General features: G+C 49.9%; 1 protein-coding gene across 1 annotated transcript in view; it reads left to right on the forward strand.

Annotated features, from left to right (window-relative positions):
* Window positions 1-127: 127 nt before the first annotated feature.
* The window catches only part of NUP98 (nucleoporin 98 and 96 precursor), a 41,482-nt gene continuing 18,343 nt past the window's right edge, over window positions 128-23,266 (forward strand). Inside the window, 19 exon segments of the mRNA XM_086630653.1 lie at window positions 128-184; window positions 4,246-4,349; window positions 5,095-5,196; window positions 5,818-5,997; window positions 6,677-6,816; window positions 7,875-7,982; window positions 8,513-8,537; window positions 8,540-8,683; window positions 10,311-10,345; window positions 10,347-10,472; window positions 11,222-11,359; window positions 11,955-12,069; window positions 13,826-13,852; window positions 13,855-13,917; window positions 14,342-14,482; window positions 17,146-17,279; window positions 18,824-19,011; window positions 20,239-20,355; window positions 21,813-22,117. Of these exon segments, the coding sequence (XP_086486779.1) occupies window positions 4,277-4,349; window positions 5,095-5,196; window positions 5,818-5,997; window positions 6,677-6,816; window positions 7,875-7,982; window positions 8,513-8,537; window positions 8,540-8,683; window positions 10,311-10,345; window positions 10,347-10,472; window positions 11,222-11,359; window positions 11,955-12,069; window positions 13,826-13,852; window positions 13,855-13,917; window positions 14,342-14,482; window positions 17,146-17,279; window positions 18,824-19,011; window positions 20,239-20,355; window positions 21,813-22,117 (2,161 nt within the window). The 5' untranslated portion in view covers window positions 128-184; window positions 4,246-4,276.

Raw genomic sequence — 23,266 nt, forward strand, 5'->3', positions numbered from 1 at the left:
AGGGCGGCAGCCAATGGGCGGCGGGCGCGCGGGGGCGGGGCGGCGGAGCGCGGGGGCTGCTGGGAGGCGCGCGGAGCGGGTAGTGACGCAGCTTCCCTCCCCTGTGAGGCGGCGGCGGCGGCGGGAGGAGCGCGGCCCGGTGAGGCGAGACCTGGCCCGGCCCCTCCGTGCTCGGGCGCTGCCGGTGAGTGCCGGGGCTTCCTCCCTGCCCGCGGCGGCGCCTCCCGGCCTTTGTTCCGGGCGAGCGGGCCGGCCCGGGCCGCGGGCCCCGTGTGGTGGGGTGGGCGGGGCGGGGTGTGGTGGGGGGCGCCCCCCGCCGCGCTTTCGGGTGTTCGGGGTCCCGTCCCGGGCCGGGCGGGGGCGGTGAGAGCCGGTAACGGGGCGGTTTGGGGGGTTACGGCGCGGGGCGGCGAGGGGGGCGGGGGGCGCGTGCGGGTCCTCCGCGCGGCGGAGCGTTGTGTTCGGCGGAGTCCGCGTAACGGCGGGCCCGTCTCCGGGGGCTTCCCGGGGGGGGTCTGGGTGTAAGTGCGAGCCTGCGGTCGGGACGGTTAATTAATCAACCGAGGGTCTCTAGGTGCGGCCGGGGGTTTGTGTGACGTTGCTGTAAGACTGTGAGTAGGGCCCGTTGGTTCAGGAGCGGGGGGTGGCCGTTCCTCAGCGGGGGATGGTGCCCAGCAGGGGGGAGAGGAGTATTCCTTAAAAATCCCCAGTTTCCTTGGATTGGATGCTGCTGGTGTTCCTGCAGTCGGGGGCTCCGAGTGTGTTTTCACGGGACAGCTGGGAGCACATTGATGGACACAACGCGTTCCGTGTGCCATAGTGGTCCCTGTGCCCCCGCTACCGACCCGAGCCAAGGGTGTTGTGATGTGTCCACAAAAAGTTCTGTTCTGGTGGGGGCTCGCTGAGCCCGAGCTGCTGGGGGCCAGTAGGTGAGGAGGGGTGGATCTCGAAGGAAAACAGCTTCAAACCCCGTGGGAGAGCGCAGTCTTGTAATAACTTCATGGCTTTTTTAGAAAATCATGTTTTAAATGTAGAGAGTGAGCAGACTGGACAGCAGTTGAGAACTGCGTGGACCCTTTGTGTCCGGCCTCCACTGAGATTTGTTTAGGGGTGGAGGGAGCGACTGAAAATAGTCTGTGGAAGCAGAGAGGAACGTGGCTGAGGTGAGCGTGCGGAGTTCAGGGAGTGTGCTCGCATCGGGCGGCGGGATAAAATTAATCCTACAAGTGTGAAAGAATAGGTGGGATTTTTTTAAGGCATCCTGGTAGATGGTGTAGCGTCAGCAAGAGCAAACTGTGACGTTTGGGGTAGTGGGAGGTGGATGGGAGTGATGTTTTTGGAAGCCGCGTCCAGTCGTGTTGGAGCACAGAGGTTGGATTTTGAAGATGCCAATGGGAGGCAGCTCTATGTTTTGTCCTGCTGTCCAAAGCCAGGTTCTGCTGGAAAACAAAAAGCACCTTTGGAGAAGTTGGAGGTGCAGCTGCGGAGTGCACATGGCAGAGGTGTTTGGGAGCAGCACCTGAGGGAGACGAGGTGCGGAGGGTTGTGGTGTGTCGCGGGAATACTGGAATACCTGTATTCCAGTAATACCTGGAATACTGCGTTCAGCTCTGGGGTCCCCAGCACAAGAAGGACATGGAGCTGCTGGAGCAGGTCCAGAGGAGGCCACGAAGATGATGCGAGGGCTGGAGCACCTCTGCTCTGGAGACAGGCTGGGAGAGTTGGGGCTGTTCAGCCTGGAGAAGAGAAGGCTCCAGGGAGACCTTCCAGTGCCTGAAGGGGCTACAGGAAAGCTGGAGATGGGCTTTGGACAAGGGTGTGTAGTGACAGGACATGGGGCAATGGCTTTAAACTGAAAGAGGGGAGATTTCAATGGGATCTGAGGAAGAAATTCTTCCCTCTGAGAGTGCTGAGGCACTGGCACAGGTTGCCCAGAGAAGCTGTGGCTGCCCCATCCCTGGCAGTGTTCAAGGCCAGGCTGGATGGGGCTTTGGGCACCCTGGTGTAGTGGAAGGTGTCCCTGCCCATGGCAGGGGGGTTGGAACTGGATGATCTTTGAGGTCCCTTCCCACCCAACCCATTCCATGATTCTATGTGGAGTGCTGTGTTACTCTGTGTCCCACTGAAGGATCCTGTGGTGTGGCAGGCAGCACCTTCTTCCAGGAAGCAGATCAAGGCTTAGGGTGCTCTGAGAGTTTGCCAGATCAGCTTTTTCTTTCTTAGACCGGAATAATTTTCTCTCTTAATGTCTGTAAGGACTTGCGTGTGTGAGTGGGAAGACTCGTAACACCGCAGGATTGTGACGTGCTGCTGGGTGTACTGCTGTTCCGAGCAGGTGAAGGTTGCCCTCTTTAGTTACTATTCGGTGTAAGTGTCAGGTACTGGTGTGCTCTTGGCCGCTGTAGTCTCCAGTAGCACTGGGTGGCTGCAGAGGTGTGCTGGGAAGCTACAGCTGCTCACAATCTAAATTTGGTGCTTCCCGGGAGGTGGTGTGGGCTTTGGGGAAGAGAAATCCTTAGGATTTCGTGAATGGGCAGGTAGGTTTAGTGACTTTGCTCGGGAGTGGCTGTGTGGGCCGTACGCTGAGTACCGTTGCATGTGTGCTTCCTTTTGGTGGGAAAGATGGAAAAGGAGTGGGAACTGGGGAGCTGCAGTGATGCCGTCAGACCTGGGCAGAGGTAAAGCTGTGGGTTTCAGTTTCACTTGAATTGTTGGCGACCAAATGGAGAATGCTTGGTAGGTGTTTGCTGTTATCCTGGGTGCTGAGCTTCCTGGGAAACCTAAACAAAGGTGAAAAAATGCCCCAGTGGTGAAAGTCTGTGTGTTGTTACAGAAACCAGGGGTGTCCTAACGTGGTAGTAAGTCGTGCCGGGTAAGTACTCGTGATATTGGCCGAGACTCACAGTTTTCTGAACTTGTTCTGCACTGCTGTGGATCAGCTAATGTGCCAGCAGTGCCTGTTTCTGGGTAATGTTGGCATTTTCAGTGCTGGAGCTGGCAGATGTCAGCCCTGGTACAGAAAAACACTACGGATTTCATAGAATCATCTGGTTGGAAGAGACCCTTGGGATCACCGAGTCCAACCATTCACCCTGCACTGTCGGGGTCCCTAAACCATGTCCCTCAACACCAAATCCACACGGTTTTTAAACACCTCCAGGGATGGGGACTCCACCACCTCCCTGGGCAGCCTGTTCCAATACTTCACAACCCTCTCTGGAAAGAAATTTTTCCTGATATCCAACCTAAATTTCTCCTGGCGTAACTTGAGGCCATTCCCTCTTGTCCTGTCATTCCTAACGTGGGAGAAGAGACCGACCTCCATCTCCCTACAACTTCCTTTCAGGTGATTGTAGAGAGTGAGAAGGTCCCCCCTGAGCCTCCTCTTCTCCAGTCTGACCAGTCCCAGCTCCCTCAGCCGCTCATTTCCCTGACTGGAGTGTGGCTCAGGCTCTGTCATGGATTTATTCTAGCTTGGTTGGTTTGTGGGAAAAAGCTGTGAGGTCATGCTCGTGCTCGGAGAAGAGGCTGGAGCGAGGTCACATTACTCAGTGTGTCTGTGAGTAAAATGGTGTCGTGAAGGTACATTGAGCCCCTGCCTAAATGAGGTGAAAGAACAAGGATTTAAACCAACAACCTGTAGGAAGTTCAGGAAATCCCGCGAGCGATAAATGGGAAGCAGGTGGACGGTGTGTTCCTGTGATTCCACTCGGTGTCTGGTTTGAGGCAGCTGGCAAAGGGGTTTGACAGGAAATCAGCCATGGAGCATCCCGGGAGCGTGGTGGGCGAGCTGCAGCCCGGTGTGGATTCTGCCCGTGGTCTGGAGCAGCGTGCCAGGGTGGGGGTGGCCGAGCAGCATGGAGCTCGTGCTGCCCGTGGGGGCCAAACGTCGCAGGAGCAGGCATGGGAAGTTCTGTTAGATGTTCTGGAGGGTGTTGTTGAGAACACGTGGGTCAGGGCAGTTTCATTTATTGTTTTTTTGGGGTCTAAGACGTACGTTTTCCATGCAGCCATGATTGAGGGTTGAAGGCAGCTTGCTTGTGACGCCACCGACATATCCATGCTCTTTTCCCTGGCAGGGTTGTGGCTGTTTTAAATTGCTCGGTGTGGCCCAACCACGCTGTCGTGGTTCCATGCATTCCATGGCTGAAGTACTCAAATCAGCTTGCTTACATTGACAATGAAGAAGATGAAAAATGAGTTTTCTAGATAAGCTTTAAATAAAAGCTGAATTCTTCTTTCCAGGTGTAGGGGGAAAAACTGATACATCTTGAAAATGTTCAACAAATCCTTCGGAACTCCGTTTGGAGGCAGCACTGGTTTTGGGACGACTTCAACTTTTGGACAAAGTAAGTAACGCGTCTCACCTGACTTTTCAGTACTTTTTCCCAAGAGTTGCAGCTGGAGGATCAGGTGGAGGTGGTGACTGTGTGATGGGGTCAGGGTGCTGCTCAGCTGTCCAGCCCGTGGGCTCTGCAGTGGTGGGAAGTAGCCCCTGCGAGTTGGGTTCAGGAGCCCTCAGCTTCTCCCCTAACACAAGTCTTTAATTTGGGGAGATACCAGCATTCCACGTGCAGTTGTAGAAACTTCCTTTCGGAGAGGAGTGGAAACTCAAATGCTCAGATGAAGGCCATCCTGCCAGGGCACAGTGAGAGGACGTTTGAATCAGGACTGGATTCACTGGGAGGACTGGGAAAAGTGTGTAATCTGAGGAGCGTCTTCTGAGATACACGTTGTAAATATCCCAGCGAGCGAGTTTTTAGCCTTAAAGCAGAGTATAAACTGGTGTGTGTGCTGTATGTGTTAGGAAGGAAGCACAACAATTCGGAACCGAGGTGTGAGAAGAGCAACTTCCAGGTGCCTTGAAAAGTGGCAGGGGTGTTGCAGAGGGGTGTCCTCACATTCCGACTCCAGTGTCGGAGCCTTTTGCTTCAGGAGCTCTGTGCAAGCGTGAATTGTACCACTTGCCATATCCCAGACATGATAGTCATGCACAAGCTTCTTTTGGGAAGTTAAAACAGGCAGCGAGAGCATTTCCTTTCCAGTGCACGTGTTCGGAATGTGGTTTCATCTCAGCTGCAATCTGACTTTCAGATGCCGGCTTCGGTACGACGAGCGGAGGAGCGTTTGGAACGTCGGCCTTTGGGTCAAACAATAACACTGGAGGCCTCTTCGGAAGCACGCAGACAAAACCAGGTATTGCTGTGTTGTGGTTGTAGTGCAGAGCGCAGTCCTGAGAAAAGGGTGTTATATAAGATGAAAATAAATAATGGGGGGGAAGGAAAAGAAAAGGAAAAACCAAGGAACCATCAACAAAAGCAACAACAAATACCAAACTACCAATCCAAAAACCCCCAGACCACCACAGAACTGGAACACCTCTGCTATGGAGACAGGCTGAGAGAGTTGGGGCTGTTCAGCCTGGAGAAGAGAAGGCTCCGGGGAGACCTTCCAGCACCTCCCAGTACCTAAAGGGGCTACAGGAAAGCTGGAGAGGGACTTTGGACGAGGGTGTGTAGGGACAGGACACGGGGCAATGGCTTTAAACTGAAAGAGGGGAGATTTCGATGGGATCTAAGGAAGAAATTCTTCCCTCTGAGGGTGCTGAGGCACTGGCACAGGTTGCCCAGAGAAGCTGTGGCTGCCCCATCCCTGGCAGTGTTCCAGGCCAGGTTGGATGGGGCTTTGGGCAACCTGGTGTAGTGGAGGGTGTCCCTGCCCATGGCAGGGGGGTTGGAACTGGATGATCTTTGAGGTCCCTTCCAACCCAAACCCTTCAGTGATTCCGTAGGATTAACAGTCTGTTTCTGCCTTCAGGAGGATTGTTTGGCTCAACTACCTTTAATCAGCCAGCCACCTCCTCCACCAGCACCGGCTTTGGGTTCGGAACATCGACCGGGACGTCAAACAGCCTGTTTGGCACTACCAGCACTGGTGGAGGCCTCTTCTCCTCCCAGAATAATGCCTTTACGCAGAACAAACCATCCGGGTTTGGAAGTGAGTAAAACTGCTGCATCTCTCTTGGGCATGGCTTGTTTTCCGTGATGGAAGAGCGCAGAGCGCGGGACGTACGCGTGGATCTGGCACACGTGTTAATTGGGGGGTTTGGTGGGTTTTTTCTTCTCCTGAAGGATATAGCGACATTATTGTGGGCCATGTTAGCCGAGAGCGAGCCGGATACACTGCAAAATCCGTGGCTGTGATTCTAGCCAGGAGTTTTAAAACAAGTTAAAGGTGGTCAGCTGGCATTTCCTGTTAAATATCTCTTGGTGCTGCTTGACTCTGCTGCCGTAGAGCGGTTCTGCGTCTGGCACTTGAAATGCCTCTTCAGCTCCACTGTGATTCCCCGGAGCAGAAGCAACTGCTTGCAGACATCTTCTGGGAAGAGAAACCTCCCTGGTTCCCTTTGTACATGTGACTTTCTCCACTCTGTCAGGAGTAGAACAAACTGGCTGCTGTGGTTGTTCTCGTGTTTCCTTGTGCCCTGAGCTCGAGGCGGACTTCCTCGTTGTGTTAGCAGGCTAGAGGTTTCCAGCACTGCTGTAATTTTTTTTTCCTAGCAGTTTCTTCCATTTCCCAACTAATTTATAATTTGAATGAAATACTTGGGTTTAAATTTTAAAATACAAGTTTGTTTTAGTACTGATCTCTTCATTTTTTTTTTTAATTTTTTAAGACTTTGGAACTAGTACGAGCAGCGGAGGTCTCTTCGGAACCACTAACACAACTTCCAATCCTTTTGGGGGAACCTCTGGCTCTCTCTTTGGTCCGACTAGTTTCACCGCTGCCCCAACCGGCACAACCATCAAGTTCAACGTAAGTTCTGGATTTCCTTCTTAACCATGCCTGTTTAACGTAGGAGTTATTACAGTCCTGTGTCTCAAGTGCTGTCTTCATCACGGAGCTGAAATCTGAAAAGGAGCGGTTCCTGTGCAAACATGCAGTGTTTGAAATGGTTTGGAAACATCCCCTTTGGTGGGACTGTCGCAGTGGAAATGGGATGTATCATTAACTCCAAAGAAAGAGGTTTTCTGCTGAGTTTGACACACTCCTCAAACTCTGGAGTGGTGCTCTGTCTAGACTCGCTGGTTTTACAGCTGTGTTTATAGCTGAAGATGAAAATCAGCTCTTAAAATGGAGCCTTCTCAGGAAGGTGGGAAGTGCCACGGATTTCGGGGTGATCAATGCTGAATGCTAACGGCAGTAAGGGTTAAAGTCATCCTGGGTAAAAGCAGTTCTCCTGGAAGTCAGCATGACTTTGAAAACGTAAACTGGAATGTGAAGACTGATCCCCTGTGTTTTTGGGAAGAGTTCCCTTTGAGAAGGGGCTGAGTAACATCTTGAGTGTTTCATGGCAGTTGAAACTAGAGGGTGGCTCAGAAAAAAGCCGTCATGGAAATGGGGTAACCAGTACCTGCTGGTTCTTTTTCCCAGATACCTGTTTGTGCAAATCTCGGCCCTCTTTGTCGTCAGACTGGGCTGGTTTAACAGACTGGGGCTTCGTTATTTCTGCCATAGGCAGAGCTGTGATGGTAACCTGGGCAGACCGAGTGCTGCCATGTGTGCTTTCCCAGTACAGTTTGAACAATGGGGGATAATGGAATCCGTGCGTAGCTAGAGGATTCATCACACATGGAGGTAAACTACTCTTCCAGTGAAACTGAAAAACGAATGGCACTGTGTTGTTTTGAGTGTTACTGGGGTAAATTCCCCTCGTCACTGGGCGAGGCCACAGCTGGCCAGGTGACAGGAATACCCCTGCTTCAGGCCCTGAGCTGAATTCAGGTTTTGGCAGCATCTGCCCAGAGAGTAGGAACTGCATTAACGAGCCTGCCTGGATTTTACACTTGGAATCTCACCCTCTCCTCTTGCAGCCCCCGACTGGTACAGACACCATGGTGAAATCTGGAGTTAGCACAAACATCAACACCAAGCACCAGTGCATCACTGCCATGAAGGAATACGAAAGCAAATCTCTGGAGGTGGGTCAGCGAGCGTTCAAACAGGCTTCTCTCGGGCTGTTTGTTGGTGTTGGTTTAGTGGGGCTTCTTTTGGCTGTAACAAGTATCTTCTCTGCTCGTTAGTGTGAGCACAGCCTTCAATGTCTGCGTCACTCACAGAAGAGGGGTGTCATCAAATGAAACAGAAAATAAAATAGCAGAATCTTGGGCAAAACTCGTGGTGTTTCATGTGAACTGGTGTTCCCAAGGATTTAACCCTCAAGCCTTTCCGTTCAAGCTGACTTATTTGATACTTCAGAACAGATCTTCTACTGAAAAGATCTGAAAAAGCCCTGGGATGTAAAATTGAAGCCCAAACATAAACAGGACCTACATTTAGATGTAGCTCTGCAGTTTATGATGTGCTTTTTAATAATGTAGGTTTTACAGCTTTTCTTGATACCTTCATCCTGGAGTGGGCTTGAATGCTGTGTAACCATGCTAATGACACTGTTCTAACTTTCTCCTGTGGAAAAAGAATGTGTAAAGAGAACTGGATTTTCCTTTTCCAGGAACTCCGTTTAGAAGACTATCAGGCAGCAGGAAACAACTGGGAGCTGGAGCAGCTGCAGGCTTGTTTGGGCCTTCTGGTGCTACATCAAGCACAGGTATGGGACTTTTTGGCTCTTCTACAACTAATAGAGGTTTTTCATCTGGACAGAATAAAACTGCCTTTGGAACCAGTAAGTACTGCCTGTCCCCTGTTGACACTGTGACCAGATATGCAAATATTCTGTTAAGCTCTTTAAAATTCTGTAACGAAAAAAGATGAGGAAAAACTGGTGTGACCTCAGACTTCTAGTAGTTGTGTTATCAACACTCAATAATCAGGTTCTTTGCCATACAAATGTCAATTTCTTTATTCTTCGGGGATTGCAAACTTCTTTTGCATCCCCCAAGTTTTGCTGGCGAACAAGTCATTAGAGCACCTGGCTTTACAAGAAAGTCAGTCGGTTCACATGGGCAAGTACAACAATTTAAAATAAACCCACCAGGATATTGCTAAGGATCAGTATGGTGATGGCATCAGGTGCTTAATGGTGAAGTCAAGATTCTACTTCTGTTAACGAGCGAACGTAAATTCCCTGGAAATGGACGAGTGACTGATAGTAGCCTAACTCGACTTTGCCAGGAGCTTTTCTCCACCGTAGAGCAGGGTTAGGATATGGACCTGTCATATGTTGTGCTGTCCTGATTTCACGCTGTACATTTGGGCATCCTTGGTCAAAAAGTAAAAGCCAGGTATGAACAACTAGTTTGCTGAAGTGCTTGCACGTCTGGTAGTTGCAGGTCAGCTGGGCCAACCAGTTAGTGGACCTCTTTGAACTTCGGGTAAAACAAATGGCACTGAAAAGTTCAAACACAAACTCTGTTTTTATTAGTTTCTGCTGCAAACCTAAATGTGAGTAGATATTTCTGTTTGTGGAATTAGGATGCAAACAGAAGATCAGAATCCTACGGTCTGTAGAATCGGAAGGCGATTACATGCTGTAAGGAAGGCTGGACTGTCTCGGGTTAGAATTGTGTCTGTCCTCAGTGACGGGCGCTGCTGGGTCCAGTCTCTCGGCTCGCTTCAGGCCTCTGTGGGTTGAGCTGAGCTGCTGTCCTTGGGAAGGAGCCACGTACAGGTGGTCATATTCCTCTGCGCCCCACCAAGGTGTGGTCCATGAAAGATACATGGACTGCCCAACCTGGTCTGTGTGCTTCATGTATTTCTTGTGCAGCCAGCTCCAAAGAGAGCCCCTGGTTGTGCAGAGACAGCAGGGGCAGTTGGGAGAAGGAGCAGAAGCTCCTGTCTGTGCGTGTGCCGTTTTTACCACATGGAAACAGCTCTTTTCCTTTGGGGGCAGAGAGGCAGGCGGCGTTTGAAGTTCAGGTAGAAGTTTCTGTAGCAGCAGCAGTGTGGGTTGTAGGACAGAAGCAGGGTGTGGGGCACTCGCTGCCTGCCCGCGTCGTGCCCGGCGAGCTCTTTCAGGTGAGATTTGCAGGTACAGCTGCCTCTGTACAGACCAAACGGATCGTATCAAAGCTGGTGTCTTTGTGGTCGGATCCATCTGAGAGGTGAACTTGCTGGTGGCCCTTGGGCGTTACGCCCACACTGACTTTAGGACAAGAACCTGATCAAACGCCTTGACCCAAACTGCTTCCGTCTGAAGGCAGATGCCGTGCTGTGCTGGTGGCACGGGGTGTTCCGCTGTTGCATTGAATGGAAGAATCTTTTTTTCCTGTTTGCATGTGCTGAGTGTGGGAACGCCGTGGGTTGGGGTATGTACTGGAGGGTTCTTTAAGCCGAGTGTTTCTATATTGCAGGCACGGCTGGCTTAGGAACGGGAACAGCAGGGGGTGGTTTTCGGTCAGCCAGCTCCGGTGACAGGTGTCTTCAACAACCCGTTCAGCCGAGCCCCGACGACGCAGAGCGCCGGTGCCAACACCAGCAGCGCGGGGCAGCCAAACCCGACGGTGAGATAAATGGCGTGAACGTCTCTAGGTGTAAGTGTGGTACAGCAAGACAGAGGAGGCTGTGACACAGTCTGACTGCAGTTGTAGGACAGCTCCATAGAACTGGGACGCAAAGCTTTGCAGGCTGCTGTCTGAGCTGGCCACTTCCTGCCAGTCCAAACTTGCCATTCACGATCACCGCAGAGCAGTGCAGCTTTGGGCAACTAACGTCCCGGTCCGTTCCTTAAGCATCTGCTCTCTGTCAGTTCAAGTGTTTCTGATCGTGTTCACACAGAGTATATCATTCCATTGTTAGCATTCTATGGGAATTCATTAACAATCCCGTATTTCTGGTGACTAATGAGCAGCATTCATGGGCCCTTTTGATAGAAAGATGCTACCTGGCTGTAACTTGTTGCATAGCGAGGGGCTTTGGCTCCAGATGTACTATATTCTTCCTGAATATGTTGTGACTTCTCCCAGAAAACACTGTGAAATATGTCTTTTCCATCTCCCTCACTCAAAGTGATGAGGAAATTCCAATGTCCTTTCAAGCTCGGAGCATAAATGATTTGATTTTTTTTTAATTTCCTTTTTGTAACTGATTTCTTGGAGAACGACTAAAGCTTCTGAAGCGCTTTTCGCTCACCTCCTTCCCCCAGCAGAAGGGCTGATGTCGTAGCATCGTTTTGTGAGCTGACTTGGTGTGTGAGTTCTGTTACCATCAGTGCTGGGCTCTGAAAAGCATCGCAGCCTGATCTTAACCTGGTTCCTGTTTGTAGGGTCTCTTTGGGGTCACCCAGCCCTCACAGCCCGGAGGCCTTTTTGGAACAGCGGCCAGTACAAATGCCGGGACTGGATTTGGAGCTGGAACTGGTCTTTTTGGACAGACGAACACGGGATTTGGTGTTGGCAGTTCGGTATGTCTGTAGCTTAGTAAAAAAAAAAAAAAAAAATTTTAAAAAATGGAAAGAAACCCAAATGGCTTAGGGTCCTGTTCCTGGGTGTTGACCTCCATGAAAGGTGTAAACTGAGGAGCAGAATATAAGCATGTGTACTAGAACTAGTGTTGCGGAATTATTATTTTTTTTAACAAGTAATACCTTGAGTGAAAAAAGACTGAACATCTCAGTGCCTGCGTATTGCTCGGGATGCCCCAGGGTAGTGTTGGAAACACAGATGTTTAAGCTGTGATGATAACTGAAAATGAACTTGCTTCTTGATATTCAGTCATTTTGGTTGTAATGGAGGGAAAAATCATGGAAATGTAGGATCGTTTGGGTCGGAACAGACCCTTAAGGCCGTGGAGTTCAGCTGCAGCCCTTGTTTCCAGAGGGTGCCTGCCGCACACTGGCGCGGGCGGCTTGCAAATAGCACCCCCCTGCCGGGGGTCTGGGTGGTGTGGGCCAAGTCGTGCTCGGCGTTGGTTCTGCTTTCTTGCCTACAGCAAAACAGTGATGCAGTTCTTTTCATGTCAGTCCTCAGGTTTCCAAATTCTTGTTTTCTTTCTTTCAGAGCCTGTTTGGGAACCAGCCTGTGGGGTTTGGGCACCAGCCTGGGAGGTTTGGGAACCAGCCCGTGGGATTTGGAACCCCCATGTTTGGCACAACCACTGGCAGCGGGCTCTTTGGTAAGAAACCAACCCTGACCTTAGGAACCAGTACCAACACTTCTGATTTCGGTACATACAAAAAAAGGGGGTTTCAGTCACTTAAAACTGTACTGCGTGTACCACGCACCTGGCTGCGGAATGTCGCACGCTGAATGACTGTGAATGTCCCAGCTCTCAGGTGAGCCACGCTTCTGATGCCTGTTGCTGCCCAGAAACATCTTGGCTGCTGTTTTACACCTTTTCTCTCGGTGGCACTGCCTGGCTCAAGAGGGCAGAGAGCTCAGTACCACTATTGCAATGAGGGCCTGAGAGAGGGTGAAAGCTGTAATTGAGAACTGTGGCACTGAAAGCGTTCCGAAAACGTAGAGGTTTGTGCAGAGGCTGTGAATACGCTGCGATTGCAAAGGAGTGCTGCAGGAAACGGGGTAAAACCAGTGATATCTGCAGCTTGATGGCCGGTGTAAGGAGATCTTGCACTGGAGTGAGGGTGAAATGAAACGGTTGGCTCCAGTTTAACTGGTCGCTGTTGTCGTTCATGGTGTGAAGAATCCAAGTCCTGAAGAACTGGGCGTTGTGTTAACGTTGGCCTCTGACACTGGTGTTAGAGAACTGGTGTTGAGTGAGCGTGTGGGTGAGCAGAAGTGTGCAGTGATGGTTCGAGTAACTGACAGAATTCCTTCACAGGGCTTCTGTTGAAATCTCTTCTGGTTTTCTTCTCCTTGACTCTGAGAGCAACAAAACTGTATTCCTAAAAGTGAGCAGGAGTGGGTTTAGATCCTGACATCTGCCTTTTTGGGTTTGGATTTGCTGTGTTTTGTTCTATTGTACCAGCACTAAAGTCTAAAATGCACTCAGCTGCCATCCCTGCCCGCCAGAATAAGACAGAGGGGGGAACTGTCGGGCTGCGGCTGCCAGGGCAGCACCTCAGCCAGTCCAGTGTCGTTGTGGGGAGCAGCCTGGGGCAAACTGTTGTCACGGTATTTGTAAAAGTTGCTTCCAAGTCCCTCGTTCTGCTGTTCTCCAGGACCTTCACAGCCACGTTAGTTCGTGTGCTGCCCCTGTTGGGCCGTGAGCAGGGTGGGTTGCAGTCTGTGGATTTAATTTCCCTGCGTTCCTGGCAGTGGCACCGGTTATAGGGAAACCGGAGTTTGGTTTTAAGGTGTTTTGGATGTTGGTCCCTGACTGCAGTTTTCTGGTTTAGTTCTGTCTTTGCCTACTAACCAGCCATAGGATGGTTTGACAGGCTTCAGGTGAAGAACTAATGTAATGTTAGATTGGGCTTGTACCTCGTCACAATTAGAGATGTGCCTTTGAACCGTGTGCTTGTGCGGATCTGAGTCGTCACCTGCTTCGTCGGTGAGAATCGGAGAAGTACGTGTGTGGTACAAACAGTATAAAATGGGATTTGTGCCTTCCAGGCACTTGAAGAAACTTTTAATACAATTTTTTCTGTCACCAGATGCAGCAGCATCATGTTCGTTCTGGCTTTCAGCAAAACTTTTTAACAAATTGAAAAGCTTCAGCAGGCAAACCAGTATGTTTCTGTGCTGATGCTTTCAGTGTTATGTTCATAACTCAACTGTGGGTTTTACCACTGAAGCCCCTTCTTGCTGCTTGTCAGCTCAACCTGCATTGTTGGAAACGGCGGGTGAAATTTGATCTTAGCTGTGGCGGGGCTGTCTTTGAGCTGGAGATGCCTATTTATTCAAGTATATATTTTTGTTTTCTTCTCTAATAGTGTTAGACTAACACACTACTGTTTCTGTTCTGCAAGGTTCTGGTGCCAACACTGTGGGAAACTGGGGATTGGAAGTACACCTGTGGCTGGGACTCTGGGAACTGGTCTCGGAACAGGGTTTGGAGCAGGTAAACAATTTACCAGCTTAATTCATGTCTGCCGAAGCGTGGTCCTCCAACTGCGGTGGTAATGCAGCCTTGCTATCACTTGCCAACGCTGATGCGGGAAAGGCTGTGGATGTTTTAGCTTCAAACTGTGAATCCCAGTCTGAAATCAGAAGCAAGCAGAGCTTGCTGACACGGCGCCAAGTAACCTTTGAGCAATTGTCCAGCAGCATTGCTCACAGAGGTGGCTCATGGCTCAAAACTGGTGGCGTCCTCAGTGTTGGAAGCCTCTGGTCTGATGGCAGGAGTCTGGAGTGTCTGTAGTGTTCATGGACGTGTTGAAAGTTTCTTGCAACTTAGTAAAGAATTGATTCTTTGTTGTGGGATAAATGGGTTTGTGAGTTTGTCACAGTCTTGTAGTGAACGACGGGCATCTCTCTTGCCACAGCTCTTGGGGCGGGACAGACCTCTTTGTTTGGAAGCACCCAGCCTAAACTCGGTGGGACGCTGGGAACAGGAGCCTTCGGAGCCCCGGGGTTCAATACATCGACAGCTCCCCTGGGCTTTGGAGCCCCTCAGCCTGCTGTGGGTAAGTGTGCATTAACTCAAGCTGAATTTGCTGCTTCCTGCCTTGTTTCAGATGTGCCTGAACACAGGAGCACGTCCCACCTGAATGCTTTGCAGGGGAAAAAAATGTTTGAGCATCTGTTTGAGGTCACTTCTGTTCTCGGTAGCAGTGGAGGCCATGTTAATAATGTTTTTTTGGTGCTAATTATAGATATAGGTATGGATTATTATTTTTTTAAAAGATAATTCAAAGTTGCTTAACAGTACTCATAATTGCAGTTATTTTAGAGCTTTGTTTTCAAGATTACTGACATATTTCCATCATTGAATCTGGGGCAGCAACAGTAGGTGCTTACAAAAAAACGTAAGGGAAATGTAGTGTTGGCTTCTTAAGTAATTCCAGATAGGAGATATAGAAGGACCTAAGTAGCGAGCTATGCTGTGCCGTTGGTGAAATGAATGGTCTTTAGCTTCAGGCACTTGTTCTACCGTTGTGTAAGTTAAACCGTCTTCCACTTCTATCAGCGTTCCCCAGCGTCCACCCTGTTTGGCAGGTCTGTGCACTTGAAAGGAATGGCAGACGTCCTTGATGCTCCAGCCCCCTGAGGCTGTGATTGCAGGAAAATTGTTTTAAACTTGGGGCAGAGGGTCAGTGACACGTGGGTACGGCACTGTGTGGGAGGACAGGCCTAAGGAAGGCAGTTGATGTTCAGGAATCACCTCCTCCAGGTTTGGGAGAGTTCCATCCCGATGAGCAGGAGGTCAGGCAGAATGACAGAAGGCCTGTGGGGATGGCTGAGGAGCTCCTGGCAAAGCTCCAGCACAGAAAGGAAGCATCCAGGAGGTGGAAGCAGGAACAGGTAGCCCGGGAAGATTACAGAAACATTGTCCGAGCGTGCAGGGATGGGTTTAGGAAAGCCAAAGCCCAACTGGAACTGAATCTGGCCAGGGATGTCAAAGGCAACAAGGAGGGCTTCTATGAGTGTACAGGTGACAAAAGGAGGAGTAGGGGTGGCTGATGGGCCTGAGGGTCCTGCTGCCATCCAGGTGGACCTGGGTGGGCTGGAGAAACGGACTAGCAGGAGCCTCATGAAATTCAACAAGGAGATGGGCAAAGTCCTGCCCCTGGGGAAGAACAAGCCCAGGCACCAGCACAGGCTGGGGCCAGCCGGCTGGAAAGGAGCTTTGCAGAGAATGCCGGGGGAGTCCTGGTGAACATCAAGCTGCCCAGAAACCAAGAGTGTGCCCTTGTGGCAAAGGCAGCCGACGGTGCCCTGGGCTGCGTTAGGAGGAGAGAAGTGGTCCTTCCCCTCTGCTCAGCACTGGTGAGGTCCCACCTGGAGTGCTGTGTCCAGTGCTGGGCTCCCCAGGATGAGACACATGGAGATAGTGGTGAGAGTCCAGTGAAGGGCCGTGAAGAGGCTGGAGCACCTCTGCTAGGAGGAAAGATTGGGGGCTCTTGCGCCTGGAGAAGAGACAGCTGAGGATGGTCTCGTCGATGTACATCAATACCTGCAGGGAGGCTGCCAAGAAGACAGAGCCAGGCTTTTCCCAGTGATGCCCAGTGCCAGGACCAGAGGCCATGGGCACACACTGGAAGACAGGAGGCTCCCTCTGAACATCGGGAAATGCTTTTCACTGTGAGGGTGAACAAGTACAAGTACTTGCACGAGTGCTTGGGCAGGGGGCTAGGAAAAGGGTGACCTTCAGAGGTGCTTCCAGCCTCACCGTTTGTGACCCTGTGAACACCCCTCCAAGTAACGTCACGTACTGATTACGACAGCCAAACCGTGGCTGAGGGGAGCTACGTTCTCGTCATGATGAAATCCTCTCTCTCATCAGGGTGTTGCAGTCAGATTTTGTGTATTTGTGCGTTGCTTCCATCGTACTTACCTATTTTTTGACGCTTGGACCTCCCTTGGTGAAAACCTACAGGTGATCCAAATATCCACTTCTGTAGGCAACGCCTGGAGCGGGGCAGCGTAGGGAAGGGTGTCACTGGTTAACATCTGCTGAGGTCAACCAGCTTTTGATCTGGGAAGAACCAGTTGTCTCAGACTCTGCTCTTGACTTCTCTGCAGACTGTGTCTGACAGTAAGATGTTGTTTCTCAGAGTGGTTTTGTTGTTCTTTGGGAATGCCCAGATTCAGTCTGGTTTTCTTGGCATTAGAATTAAGCTGCTGTAAGTTGCTCAAACACTTCATAGTGTGAACACTTGCAGTTAAAATTACATGCTAGAAGATGGGGAGACAAAATGAAGAGTCCATTGCTGTAGAGAGGACTCTGGACCTGCAAGTTTGATTGCTGTGGCAAGACTATCAAAACTTAGCATCACAGATTTTTTTTTTTTTTCCTTAAAAGATGTTTCAGAAGTCAAATGTATTAGTTACAGGTTTTGGCAGGTCAGGCTCGTTCTACCGATGTGTAGCTCTCCATGCCCTCACCTTTTCAGTGATAAAATCTTACTGAATGTGGTTGCAAGTTGTAATGAAGGCATAAAATCTGATGTCTTGCTTCCGACTGCTGCAGAAGTGGAGACTGGAGAGCAGGGGAAAAGAATGCTGAAGTCTATATAGAAGTTCAAATTCCTATGAAGAGACCCCTTGATTGGAAGGATGTCTTTCCTACCTAACTTGGTTCTATTAGGAAAAGTGTCAAAAATAAAAACTTATGTTCTTTTTATAGCACTGACAGATCCAAATGCATTGGCTGCCCAGCAAGCTGTGCTTCAGCAGCAGCTCAACAGCTTGATTTACTCACCCTATGGAGATTCTCCGCTCTTTAGAAACCCCATGCCGGACCCGAAGAAGGAGAAAGAGGCAAGTGCACATAAACATTAAACTCATTTTGTGGGTAAGATTTGAAGTTACTTCAATTTATGTTTTGTGCTCACTGTCTTTGCTTATGTAGGCAGTGAGCAGCAAAATAACTTGCCATCTGTATACTCGTACTGGTGCAGTGGCTTTTTATGCTCTCCAGGACGCAAACTGCTTATCGTGTGGCTTTGTTTACTGCTTTTGACAACATCAGAGCCTCAGCTTCGGAGTTCTTGTTCTGCTCGCTGCTGCTAGTTGGGAATAAAGATGGATAATTGCCCATGCTTGCAGTATTTTTAGTGCTTAGCTTGAGCTTTGCTTGTGACATCTCATGACAGTCTCTGACAAAGCATACCCTGTTGGTTTGTTTTAAAAGACAACAAAGAAATACTTTTCAGACTTTTTAAGTGTTAAGGAAGGTTCTAAATGTCTGCTGTCCCTGGGCAAATCCCAGGGGCTAGAGATGACTCCAGCCCAGCTGGAGTAATTACAGCCCAGCTGCTGGTGCCCAGCTGGAGTAATTACAGCCCAGCTGCTGGAGCCCAGCTGGAGTAATTACAGCCCAGCTGCTGGAGCCCAGCTGGAGCCCAGCGCAGCATGCCCAGAGACCCAGGGGGTCTCCCACTCGAGCTAATGGACGTGGCTGTTGCTCCTGTTTGCAGGTGCCAGCATGCCATGCTGAAGGCAAGGCAGTGCCTTCAGCAGCACCCACGTGGAGCGCTGCCAGGGCTCCCATAAAACATAAGCATGTACAGGCACGTCCCCTTCCTCCTCTGTGACTGGTAGGGGTTGAAGCTCCCTAGTGACAGCACACGTGGTCACGCCCTCTAGAGTTCGTTGGTGTTGAGCATTAGCAGGGCCCCTCTGTCCATCCCATAGCCCTGCCCAAACCTCGAGCCCTCTTACCTGCTCCACGGAGCAGGCCAGCCCACCTTGAATACTGACTGCAAGAAGATGCATGCACTCAGGCACCACATGCCATGGGCACCACTGATCCCTTGATAGCAGCCTGAGCCCTCTGCCTCTCCGATATCCCTGCCAGGACCCAGGGCCTCCTACTCGTGGGCTAGCCCTGTGCTCTTGTTCCAGTGGGTGTTGCTGAGACCTTCACTTGCCTTAGACCCCCCCCAGCAGCTACACCTGGGACACAGGCTGGTCCCACTGCAGGGGCTGGGGTAGACACCCTCCTCTGCTCCAGGCCCCGAGGCTTCCCCTGGCTCCAGCTGCTGGCACCAGAGGCCCAGGGTGCCCATGCCATCCATCTGACTCCAGTAGCTGTCTCCAAAGTCACTCAGCCTGACAGGAGGTCCAGGCTGGCTCTCTCCAAAGCTATGCCTGTAGTTTCATAATAGCCCATCAGGGAGTGACTGGAGACTCCTGGTCTTTGCTGTTGTTTCCCTCACCTGTGGTCACCAGCTTTGTGTCTCTGTTTTTGTTTGTTGCTTCGCCCTTTACTCATTCCTTTGCTCGACGTGCCAGCACTCTTCCTGTCCAGACCCTTCCAGTAAGTGGTGTGAAAACTCCAATTCTACCTCTTTTTCTTTCAGAGGCTGAAGCCCACGAATCCAGCAGCTCAGAAGGCTTTGATGACCCCCACCCACTACAAACTGACTCCCCGTCCCGCCACCAGAGTGCGACCGAAAGCGCTGCAGTCAGCTGGCTCCGCCAAATCTCATCTTTTTGATGGTCTCGACGATGACGAGCCAGCCCTAACCAATGGAGTATTCATGCCAAAGTTAGTTTTTTCTTTTGTGTATGTCGAAGGGAGGAGGTGGTGCAAGAAATCTTCTGATTGGATTGAGTAAAATCCTAAATTCCGTGACTGTGGTGTGACCTGGTGCAAACAGGAATAGCAATAACAGGTTTTGTGTAAAATTGGAATGGAAGTGTTTTCTGTAGAGGAGATGAAAATTTTCAGGTTGAACTGTTAAGGCCAAATAAGCTTTAAAATGAGGTCACACTGTGGTTGGAGCAAAGCTTCTGTAAAGTCAGTTGGGAATTACTACAAGGAAAGGTGGGTCAGTGTAGCATTTCCTGCTTCCGAAGCAGAAGTGTCATTAGGTTTGGTGACACATCCCATGCCAGGCCTGATTTGTGACACTTTCCTAGTCCAGCACTGGTTCTGTCTCACCCACACACGGGTGTTTCTGGGAGAAGTGGATAACAATGCTGCAGATCTGCCCCACTGAAGCTTTGGGGTTCAGTCTGGAAGGGCAGCAGTGGCAATCAAACGAGAAGGGTTGGGAAAGCTTTGGAGTTGAGTTAAAAACAAACAGCAGCAAACTTTGAGGAAAGATGCGTCAGTCATCGAAAGCCTGTCTCAGCACAGGCCTCTTGAAAACGTTTTGTAACTTTTGTGAACTTGGGTTGTCTTCTAATTTAGCTGGAACCATCAGCTCACTTTCCAGGGAGAGAGCAGAGTACTGAATCACTCAGTGTTTTATCGAAAAACAGCAAATGAACAGAAGATGAGAACAAAGGGATACTTAAGACTTTTCTGAGTGTAGTTGACACGGATGTTCAGGGTCTTCAGACTGGAGGCAGTGAACCCTAGCCTGGCCATTGATGTGCTCGTCAAGTGACCCTGTAGTGAAGAAGAACGTGCACCTGTGGGCCAGACTTTCTGTGCAGGGCTCTGTGCCTCTGCTGGAAAAGCTGGTTTTTAAAACAGACAATACTGTGGTTTACTGAACTTGGGTTTTGAAGCTTTCAGTGGCTTGTGCGTTTTTACACTTATAAACCAAAGCCTTGAATGGAATTCCAAGGAGTTTAGTATCTCAGCTACTGCAGTGCTCTTACAGAAGACTTGATATGTCCTGAATATGGGAGCAGGTCTTCTACAGCTGGTTCCTGGTCCCTGGAGCCTGTGAATTAAGCATGAGATATACATTAATGCAGTGGATATATCCAAATTTCTCTTTGGTGTTGTGATTTTTTTTTATCGGTGTTGGGTTTTTTTTAGGAAGAGCAACAAAAAGTTGGTTCTGAAGAATCTCAACTGTAGGAATCTGTTCTCACCTGTCAATCAAGAAAACGAAGACCTGGCTTCTCCATCAGAGTATCCAAAGAATGGAGATCGGTATGTTCATTCATCATGCAGGTGTTTATACTTACAAGAAATGCAGACTGGTCATACTTGTCTCTAAATCATTACTAATAGAATAGGTAGTTCTTTTCAGGGATGTCGTCTTTGCTGTTGATTGGAATCCAGTTGACCTGTTGTGCGAATCATTTCCTCTTAAACTAGCCGTATGTTCTTCCTGAGTGGTCGCATACTGATTAATTCCATCCAAATCAGGAGTTCAAAGAGGAATGACTTACTTTCTGGATGCGTCTCTCTTCATTCCTTGTAGTGAGAAACTAGGCCATTTCTTGAGGGAAGTGATAGACCTGACCTTGAGGTGAGAAGAACTCCTCCTTCTGTTTAGTCCTCAGTAGTGTGGGAATTGCTAGGAAGCTCCGCTGATCCAAATGTCTCGTAGTAGTAATGTATTTTCTACGCATTAAAATGACGAATCTCTAAGGCCTTCTTTTCCACCCCAGAAGCCTGGATACCTGCTTCCTCTAAAAATCAGTGGCCATGTTTCAGATGAACGCTCTCTTTTTTTTTTTTTGATTTAAATCAGAGACTGTAAAAATGCCTGACCAGCTCAATGTTTTGATTTTTTTTAAAGCTACTAGAAGTAAGAACCGGTTATGGGAGTGGGGAACCTTGTTTCTGATCACCTCAGTCCCAAGCTGGGCAGTTCCTAATGGGGCAGAGGCATTTGTGAGCTGCGTTGCCAGCAGCCAGGTCCAACAGGAAGCTCTCTGAAGCTGCTGTTTTGGAGTGACTCTCACAACAGTGTTCTCAAGTTGAATTTGGTCATGGTGCCTGCAAGATTTAATCATCCTGTTCTTCTAAAGCAATGTGCATTTTGGGCACAAGAGTCTGTAACAACTCATTGAATCTTTCAGATGGGAAGTGACTTTGGGGGGACGGGGGTCTCTGTTCCTGAAGCAGTCTCAGCACTGAATTCAGACATGGTAGCTGTGGTCTCTGTCCAGTTGATTCCCTCACACCTGCGTGAACAGAGATTTTGCAGCCTCTGAGTCCCTGTTGCAATGCCTGACTGTCCTCATTGCTTTCCCTGTTCCGATTTGACCGTTATTTCTCGTCCTTCTGCTATGCGTATCCGTGGAGAGCCTGAATTTCGTCTTTGCTGGAAGGCTGCTGTTACGCGCCCCCCTGCAAGCCTTTTCTCCAGACTGAGCAACACATTTCACTCAAGCTCCCCTCCCAGGGCATGTGCTTGAGTTCCCCGACCATCGTGGTATCCCTCTGCCGGTCTTACCACTGTCTTTCTTGTAGCAGGAGCCCCAGATGAGATGCAAAATGGCAGAGGTTTGTCTAACATGGGCCGAGTGAAGAGGAATAATCACTCCCCTCAGTCTGCTGGCACTGCTGTTCACTTTTTATATGAAAGAGATCAGAATTTTAATGTTGACATAAGGCCCTTAGAACTAAATAATACAACTTATTCTTCATTTCTTCAGGTTCTTTTTGTCGGTACCTCCCGATGACAACCTGAGACAAGATGGTGAGCGAGAGGAGGAGGAGGACCATCATGAAATCACTCGATTTTACACGAACCCCATCGCCAAGCCCATCCCGCAGACCCCGGAGAGCACGGGGCACAAACAGCCGAGCAGCGTGGACGACACCATCGTGGCTCTGAACATGCGGGTGGGCTTGCGGAACAGCCTGGAGGGCAGCAGCGAGGATGCCTCGTTTCACGATGATTCTCTTCAGGATGAGCGTGAGGAAGAGCCCGAAACTGTCCATCATCTGCACCCTGCAGGTCAGTCTGTGTGTGGGCAGCAGGTCTGCAGTTCTGACAGTGCTTCATGTGCGGTTCATTAAAGTTCTCTTTTGCTGTTTTAGACCCTCAGCTTTTTCTCTTTTCCTTTCCCTCCTCTTTTCTTTGGAATACAAATCACAGAAGGGTTCGGGTTCGAAGGGACCTCAAAGACCATCCAGTTCCAACCCCCTGCCATGGGCAGGGACACCTTCCACTACACCAGGTTGCTCTTACCTAGTACAGAAATTTTTTTCTGCTGAGTCAATGAGCAATTAAATTTCATCAACCAATTTTATATTAGACTGAGGTAGTGAGATGCAGGAGGAGGAGGACCCAATCTGCGGTTGTTCTGCAGTAGTAGACTGAGCTGACTGTCGTTCAGGAGCAAGAGAAATCTAATGCTTGGTAGTTACCAAGGTGCAAACTGCATGGTGGAGTTTGGCAGGAAAGCAGTGGACCATAGAACATGGCCATTTCTGTACAGCGTGTGTTTTCAGTGCGGTCAGTTCTGATCTCAGGGTTTAGTGAAACTGAAACAGGTAAACTGTGAAAATGTTGTGAGAAGTCCCTTAACTAAGACTTTGTGACTGGTGAACGGGTGGGGGGTGTTAGGTTGTTCGGTCTGGTGTCTCTTCGTTTTGCCTCGAGTGATCTGCAGAAAGTGAAGAGGAAGAGATCCTGTCAGGTAGAGTGTGGCATCGAACGAAACTGGCAGGTGACATCTTCAGAAGCCCTGGTGACAAGAACTTGCAGATGCAAAAGGCTTTTGTGGATTTTAAAGATCAGTGGGCAAACCGATAGCTGAAAATGCTTTGGAGATTGTTGCATGCGGAGATGCTGCATCTTGGTCAGCAGGTGCCTCAGCCCCCGGGTTACGAGAGCGGGGACAGTGTGTCTGTCCAGTGGTGCTGTATGTGTCTGTGTTTTCCCTTTTACCGACACATCTGCTCCTGCTCTCCGATGCCGGATTGCTCAGCTGGAAGAACCTGGCCTAGCAGTTGTCTTACACTTGGCGCTGAAGGCTGCGGAAATAAGGCATTCTGATTTCTGTTTGCTTTTGTTGCACTGATCCTCAGTTCGGTTGGGACCTTCGGTTGTCCAGGCTTGCAAAGAAGTGGAAATGAAACTCTTGAAATGCTGAAGTTGGGA

Source organism: Tauraco erythrolophus, unplaced genomic scaffold (assembly GCF_009769465.1).
Source record: "Tauraco erythrolophus isolate bTauEry1 unplaced genomic scaffold, bTauEry1.pri scaffold_45_arrow_ctg1, whole genome shotgun sequence".
Taxonomy (NCBI): domain Eukaryota; kingdom Metazoa; phylum Chordata; class Aves; order Musophagiformes; family Musophagidae; genus Tauraco; species Tauraco erythrolophus.